General features: G+C 48.6%; 1 protein-coding gene across 5 annotated transcripts in view; it reads left to right on the top strand.

Moving 5' to 3' along the window:
• Positions 1 to 2,810: 2,810 nt before the first annotated feature.
• LOC308580556 (zinc finger protein 213-like) overlaps positions 2,811 to 7,012 on the top strand; it is a gene marked incomplete at its 3' end in the record, with an annotated part of 33,312 nt that continues 29,110 nt past the window's right edge. For 3 of the 5 annotated variants that reach the window (XR_014004831.1, XM_081182378.1, XM_081182377.1), the window contains exons 1-2: positions 2,815 to 3,070; positions 5,786 to 6,954. Coding sequence is in view for 4 of the 5 variants with exons in the window: in XM_081182378.1 (XP_081038504.1) it covers positions 6,223 to 6,954 (732 nt within the window). Of the gene's footprint in view, positions 3,071 to 5,785; positions 6,955 to 7,012 lie in introns of all 5 variants that reach the window. The other 2 variants (XM_081182375.1, XM_081182376.1) reach the window with 2 other exon arrangements.

The following is a 7,012-nucleotide window of genomic DNA, read 5'->3' as shown; positions in this document are numbered from 1 at the left end:
ACTGCCCAAAATGGCAGTGGGGGACTTGTGTCCACCGCCCCTCCCCCTCAGCTGCCCTACAGGTGATGGGGAGACTTGGCCTTCTCTCTCCCCTCTTCTTGGGAGTCCTCCGGGCAGTTGCTCAGCCCCAAGGAGAGGTGCCTCCTCACGCTGCCCCACAGGGGCCTGGGAAGCAGAGACATGAGAGGGCATCCGAGGAGGGAAGGAAGGAAAGAGGGACAGAGGCTAGTGTTGCCCATGGCACCCCTGATCATCAAGGCACCCCAGGGTGCCATGGCACGCTGGTTGAAAACCACTGGTTTAGGGATTGTGTGCTCAAATGAACAGCAGGGGAACATTGTGGTCCAAAAATTCTTGGATCCATTATCCTCCTGTGCATATTTGACACCCATTCGTCCTATAGATGCCTCGAGAAGATCTTACGAGAAGGCCACCTCAAAGGCATGGAGTTGTTTACTGCGTTAAAACCATTTTGACTTGTTCTGGTTTGCACTTTTGTGACCTTTATTTCTCCTTTGACAAGCCTCCTATTTTCTTGGAGGGAAACACTCCCAAGTTACGTTTTGTTGCATTCGTTAAGGTTTTGAAAATGAATAAAATTTAATTAATTAATAATCTCTGAGTGTGGCACTGTCGTTTTGTAAAGGCTCACTGTGAGATTACAGAAAAATAAGACTCCAGTTCTGAAATGGAGGCAGGGGCATATTGTCTTACATTTTCTGGAGGCTGGACCAGTTGAATGTGGGGGACTTGTTTGTTCCCAAGCGTGCATCAGTTCACTTCACGGCATGCATGCGGCCGCCACAGAACTGGGGGGGGCAGCCCCTTCATTTAATTTTTTTGAGGTGGCCCTCAGGGCCCTGCATAGAGGGTGCCCTGTTCCTTTTTCCTTTCTAGAGAGGAGGGCTGGGGTGGCCATGACAGGAAGTGTCTCTTGCATAAAATGGCAGAGTGTTTAAGAAGCCAACAACTATATCTTTAAAAAGATGACAATACTTTTTTAAAAAAATCAATGAGAAGTCTTGACATTCCAAAACATAAGGGGCTTTCTGACTAAGTTGAACTGGGCACAAATATAAGCAAGGAGACACCTGGCTTACTAAGCAGTACATGTGAAAAGAATCTAGGGGTCTTGGTAGACCACAAGCTTAACATGAGTCAACAGTGTGACGCAGCAGCGAAAAAAGCTTATGCTATTCTGGGTTACATCAACAGAGATACAGTGGTACCTCGGGTTACAGACGCTTCAGGTTACAGACACTTCAGGTTACAGACTCCGCTAACCCAGAAATAGTACCTCAGGTTAAGAACTTTGCTTCAGGATGAGAACAAAAATTGTGGGGTGGCAGTGGGAGGCCCCATTAGCTAAAGTGGTACCTCAGGTGAAGAACAGTTTCAGGTTAAGAACGGACCTCCAGAACGAATTAAGTTCTTAACCCGAGCTACCACTGTACAGTGTTCAGATCAGAATAGTCCCACTCTGTTCTGGGGTACTATGTCCAGTTCTGAGTACCAAAATTTAAGAAGGATGTTGACAAGCTGGAACGTGTGCAGAGGAGGGCAACCAAGATGATCAAGGGTCTGGAAACCAAGCCTTATGAGGAGCGGTTGAGGGAGCTGGGGATGTTTAGCACGGAAAAGGAGACTGAAAGGAAAAGCCATTTTCAAACATCTCAAGGGCTGGTGCTTGGATGATGGAACAAGCTTGTTTCTACAGCTCTGGAGTTTAGCATCTGAACCAAGGGCTTCAAGTTGCAAGAAAGGTGATTCCAACTAAACATCAGGAAGAACTTTCTGATGGTAAGAGCTGTTGGACAGTGGAACGGTCTCCCTCGGGAAGTGGCGGACTCTCCTTCCTTGTAGGTTTATAAGCAGAGGTTGGATGGCCATCTGTTATGGATGCTTTAGCTAAGATTCCTGCAATGCGGGGGGTTGGGCTAGATGACCCTGCGAGTTGCTGGGTCCCTTTTCTTGCAGACTATAAAATACTGCAAAGTAAACCACCTGTGAACCTTGGATGAAGGGCGCTCTACAAATACAAACAAATCAGTAGGAAGGGACCCCAAGGGTCATCTAGTCCAACCCCCTGCAATGCAGGAAACTCAATGAAAAGCAAAATGGCTATCCAACCTTTGCATTACCTAAGGCAGTGTTTCCCAACCTTTTTTGGGCAAAGGCACACTTGTTTGATGAAAAAAATCTCGAGGCACACCACCATTACAGCCCCGTGACGTCAGCGCGCAGCGTCACGCCGGGAGGGACGCACGAAAGTGTAAGTTTCAATTTTTCCCCCTCCCCCTTGCCGGGGAACCTCCAAGCTTTGGGGGTGGGGGGGGGGAGGAGGCAGCAAAGCGAGGCAGGAAGGAGAGCGCGGCTTGGCTGGGTGAGCTTTGGCAGGGGCAGGGAATGAGAGCCGCGAGGCGGGCGCTGCGGACGGAGGCGCTGCCCGCCGAGCTCGCAGGCAGCCAGGCAGGCAGACGGCGAGAGCCCCGCGCTGGGCGGCCTCTCCTCGCCGCCGCCGCCCCGCCTCTCGCCGCCCGACTCGCCCGCCTCCCTCCCGGCAACATCTCGCGGCACACCAGGCAACATCTCGCGGCACACTAGTGTGCCGCGGAACAGTGGTTGGGAAACACTGACCTAAGGTCCCAGAGCGGGTTACAACTACTAAACAAAACAACTTTTACATATTGGTGTGCATGTTGTAGGTTGCTTTCATTCGTGTTTAATACCTATTTCTCAAATCTTTGCTTTTGCAAGCCGTTTTGAGTTTGATCCTTTGGGGCGAGGGGAGAGGGGCAATGTAATCATAATTAAACAAGAACTAATTACTCAAATTATTTTGGGTGGGTGGAGGAGCCATGAGCAGCTCCTTCCAGTCGGGGGCAGCATTGCTCGCGTGCAGGAACCTCGGCTCCCTCTCTGTCGCCATTAGACTAGGAGGAGGAGGAGGAAGAAACGAGACCGGCAACGAGAGCAGCCTCCATCGCTCCAGAAACCTCGCAGCCGCCCTCCTCTCCCCTTTCCCCGCCGGAAAATCCCGGGGAGCCGCGCTTCCCTCCCCCCTAAAAAGGTGAGTCTCACTTACTGCCCGAACTCCCCTCCGCCTCCTTCCCTTTTATTGCATTTGATCATCATCATTTAATTGCATTCCATCATCAACTGCAGACCAACTTCGATCCCTCTTTTGCACACAGGGAACAAACAGAAACTGGGGAAGCCGTGGGTTCAAATGAGGACAAGGGGGCTTGGTTTTATGTACAATATTTGAATATATCGTTATAAAAAAAAACAACTGCTGCGCTTGCCAGTGCTCAACCTCGTCGCCTGCGGGTGCTTCAAAATGATGCTCTTTTAAAAAGCGACAATTCCGTGCTGTGAAAAGGCTTCCCCTGTTTCCCTGAAGGTGCAGCTGGAGTTAAAAGGTATTTTTGGTTGTAGGTAAGGAAGCTTGGAGGGGTAGTATCTCTTGTGCTTTTAAGAGGGAGGTCTGCTCACTCCTTTCCTGGGTATTGAATGGCTTTAAAATACGAAGTGCCTGGAGGATAAGGGCTATCAGGGGCTAAGAGCCAGGAGGGAGGTGTTTGTTTGTTTGTTTGTTTGTTTGTTTGTTTGTTTGTTTGTTTGTTTGTTTAGCCAAAGCCATTACAAAATATAGAATACAGAATAGAAATGGAATAAAATCTATTACGTGGTTAAAATGATTATTAAAAGCAGACACTCTGTGAGATGACAGTTTGCTCCCCTGAAGAACTTTACATCATCCCCATAAACTTTTCTTCTCAAAATTGCCACTCAAAAGGCAAAACCGGCCACTTTTTCCAGAAGTGTAGGGGGACCTGCCACCTTATAAAAAGTTAATAAAATACCCAATTGATCTCCCAACTGGGAGATTTAAATCTTTGAACAAAGCTTCTCTTAATGTCTGTGTAGATGGGACAAACCAGGAAGCAGTAGGGCATAATAATAATAATAATAATAATAATAATAATAATAATAATAATACTTGCCTCCACATGGGCAAGTGGATCCCATGTATAAGGGATCTGGCGATAGCATCCTTCAACTGTGGCCAAGTGCACAGACTGGAGCCACAGAGCCATAAAGGCAATTCTCCATTTGCTGCTGGTGGTGCTGATCACATAAGTGAGGGCGAGGCGTCTGAATGGGTAACTTGGCATACCAAGGGGCAAATTTTGGACAGACAAGCTTAGACGTGCGGCCAGCACAAAAATAATGCTTCAAAATGGCAGATTTCATGAGGCAAGATGCCACCTCAAAGTCTAAGGAACTCAGAATTGTCCAAAGAAAGGCCGTAATTCTCAGTAACTTGTAGCGTTTCCTGATTCCAAGATGGCGTTCCTCCGGTGTTAAGATTCAGCACGTCCTTGAAATCTGAAAGTATTAAAACGGGCCCTAACCCCCTTTATAATTTTAGCCAGTACCTAAGGGCAAGGAAGGGACCCGGGTGGCGCTGTGGGTAAAAGCCTCAGCGCCTAGGGCTTGCCGATCGAAAGATTGGCGGTTCGAATCCCCGCGGCGGGGTGCACTCCTGTTGCTCGGTCCCAGCACCTGCCAACCAACCTAGCAGTTCGAAAGCAAGTAGATAAATAGGGACCGCTTACTAGCGGGAAGGTAAACGGCGTTTCCGTGTGCTGCGCTGGCTCGCCAGATGCAGCTTCGTCACGCTGGCCACGTGACCCGAAGTGTCTCCGGACAGCGCTGGCCCCCGGCCTCTTGAGTGAGATGGGCGCACAACCCTAGAGTCGGACACGACTGGCCCGTACAGGCAGGGGTACCTTTACCTTTACCTTTACCTTTTTAAGGGCAAGGATATGCACTTGTTGGTGGGAAGCACTTGTTTGAAAACCTGGAGTGAAGCCTCCAACAAAAGAGCATAGGCATCCTGGTCTTTGCCTCCAAGGCCTACCTGTGGATGCTGAGGGATTAAACCTGGGATCATCCTGGGTAGCTCAGTTAGAGCGTGGTGCTGATAATGCCAAGGTCACAGGTTCGATCCTTGTGTGGGACAGCTGCATATTCCTGCATTGCAGGAGGTTGGACGATGATCCAACTCTATGATTTCTGCTATTTCTGCTTGCAAAGTGATTCCTCTAACACTGAGCGACGGCTGTTCCCCCGAGCAGAAGCCTCTTGACCAGAATTCTGCTCTTTCTCATCTTCTTTTAAAAGTTTTATTTATATTCAAAGGTGATGCAACACTCAAATCAATGTGTGTGTGGTTTTTTAAAATAAAAAAATGGGGAGAGGTTTGAACCCTGCGGTCCTTGGACCCATTTCATGAATCCAATAGTATCATCACCTTGGATGTTTGTAACAGCCATCAGTTGTCAATGGTAAATATTTTCACCTTTCTTTTTTTTATAAATATATTTTATTAATTTTAACATATAAATTATAAATCATACCGCACAGTTTATTACAAATACAATCTTCTTGGACTTCCATCAGCACCTCTGATGATCCTCCGTCTTAACCACTTCTTATGCATTTCTTAACTTTATATTGTCTTTACATCTCTTAACGTATCATCACCCCTTCTCCATTTTTACAATACTTCCAATAATACTCCTCACAGAACTTCTTGCAAACCTACAAACATCGTCTGGTCATCACAAATACTTTTCAAATAGATCGTAAATTTACTCCAGTCTTCGGTAAATTTCTGGTCCTACCAGTTTCGGATCCTTCCTGTTAATTTGTCTAATTCTGCATAGTCCATTAACTTCATTCTCCATTCTTCAATCAAAATATTTTCATCTTTCAGGTGCCACGTGGGGTCAGAGACCAAGAAGCCATCAACAAGGCATAATTAAAGAAAACAACCACCAACAGACCTTTCTTAAGAAATCCCTATTTTTACTGCTGCTTATGGAGGATAATCTATGTCAGGTCGATTTCAAAACGAAATAAAATTTTGCCAGACAATGTGAAAAGGCACCAGCAATCTGCCTGCGACCCTTATTGGTCTCTCTTGGTGTGTCAATTTTTGCCACAAATTCATTTTTTTATATCGGGTCTTTTGTTATACACTGTAAGGTCAGCCTCAAGCAATAACACCCGCCAAAAGTTCAGGAAGTCTCTTGTGAGAAGAGAAATTTGAGTGTGGTGCGGAAAGAGGCTTCTACTGGGATTAGTCTGCCAACAAGCCCACTCTTCCATCTCCTGACTCCAGATTCAGGGCTTCACAGACTGGGTGGGAAAATGGAGCCTCAAATTGTGAGCCCAGAACAAGAAGGAGGGCTGGGAGGGGATAACAAGCCCTCCAGCATGGCTCAATCGGACTGTGTGAGGGAGCAGCCAGGATGGAAAGCATCTCTAGAGACCAAGCAGGAGCCCTGCAACGGGATGCAACAGCGCTGGGAGGCCCAGTGGCAGGAGTTCCTGACAACATTGCAGTCTCCTCACACAACAGAGAACCCATTGTCACTGGAGGCCGCCCCATGGGATGATGCCAAGGCCTTTCTGGCCTCCTTCGAGCAAGTGGCCAGAGCTTGCCAGTGGCCTAGGGAAGAATGGGCAGCCCGGCTCCTGCCTGCGCTGAGCGGGGAAGCCAAACAGGCCTTCGTCTCCCTGGAAGCCAGAGACAGGAAGAACTATGGGAAGGTGAAGGCGGCCATCTTGCGAGGCGACGCTATCAAGATGGAGGTGCAGCGCCAGCACTTCCGGCAGTTCTGCTGCCAGCAGGTGGAAGACCCCCGGAGGATCCACCTGCAGCTGCAGGATCTCTGCCACCGGTGGCTGAAGCCGGAGAGACGCAGCAAGGAGCAGATCCTGGAGCTGCTGGTCCTGGAGCAGTTCCTGGCCAGCCTCCCGCCAGAGCTGCAGAGCTGGATCCGAGCAGGAGGACCGGAGTCGTGTTCGCAGGCGGTGGCCCTGGCAGAGGAGTTCCTGATGGCCAGCCAGCAAGACTTGGCCGAGGCTGCAGAGTGGCAGGTGAGGGTTTGAGGTTTAATTTCCAGAATCTTGAAGAGGATAGCGCTACCTTTCCCAA

Source organism: Podarcis bocagei, assembly GCF_964188305.1.
Source record: "Podarcis bocagei genome assembly, chromosome: 2".
Taxonomy (NCBI): Eukaryota; Metazoa; Chordata; class Lepidosauria; order Squamata; family Lacertidae; genus Podarcis; species Podarcis bocagei.
This window is presented reverse-complemented; position numbering and strand designations above follow the sequence as displayed.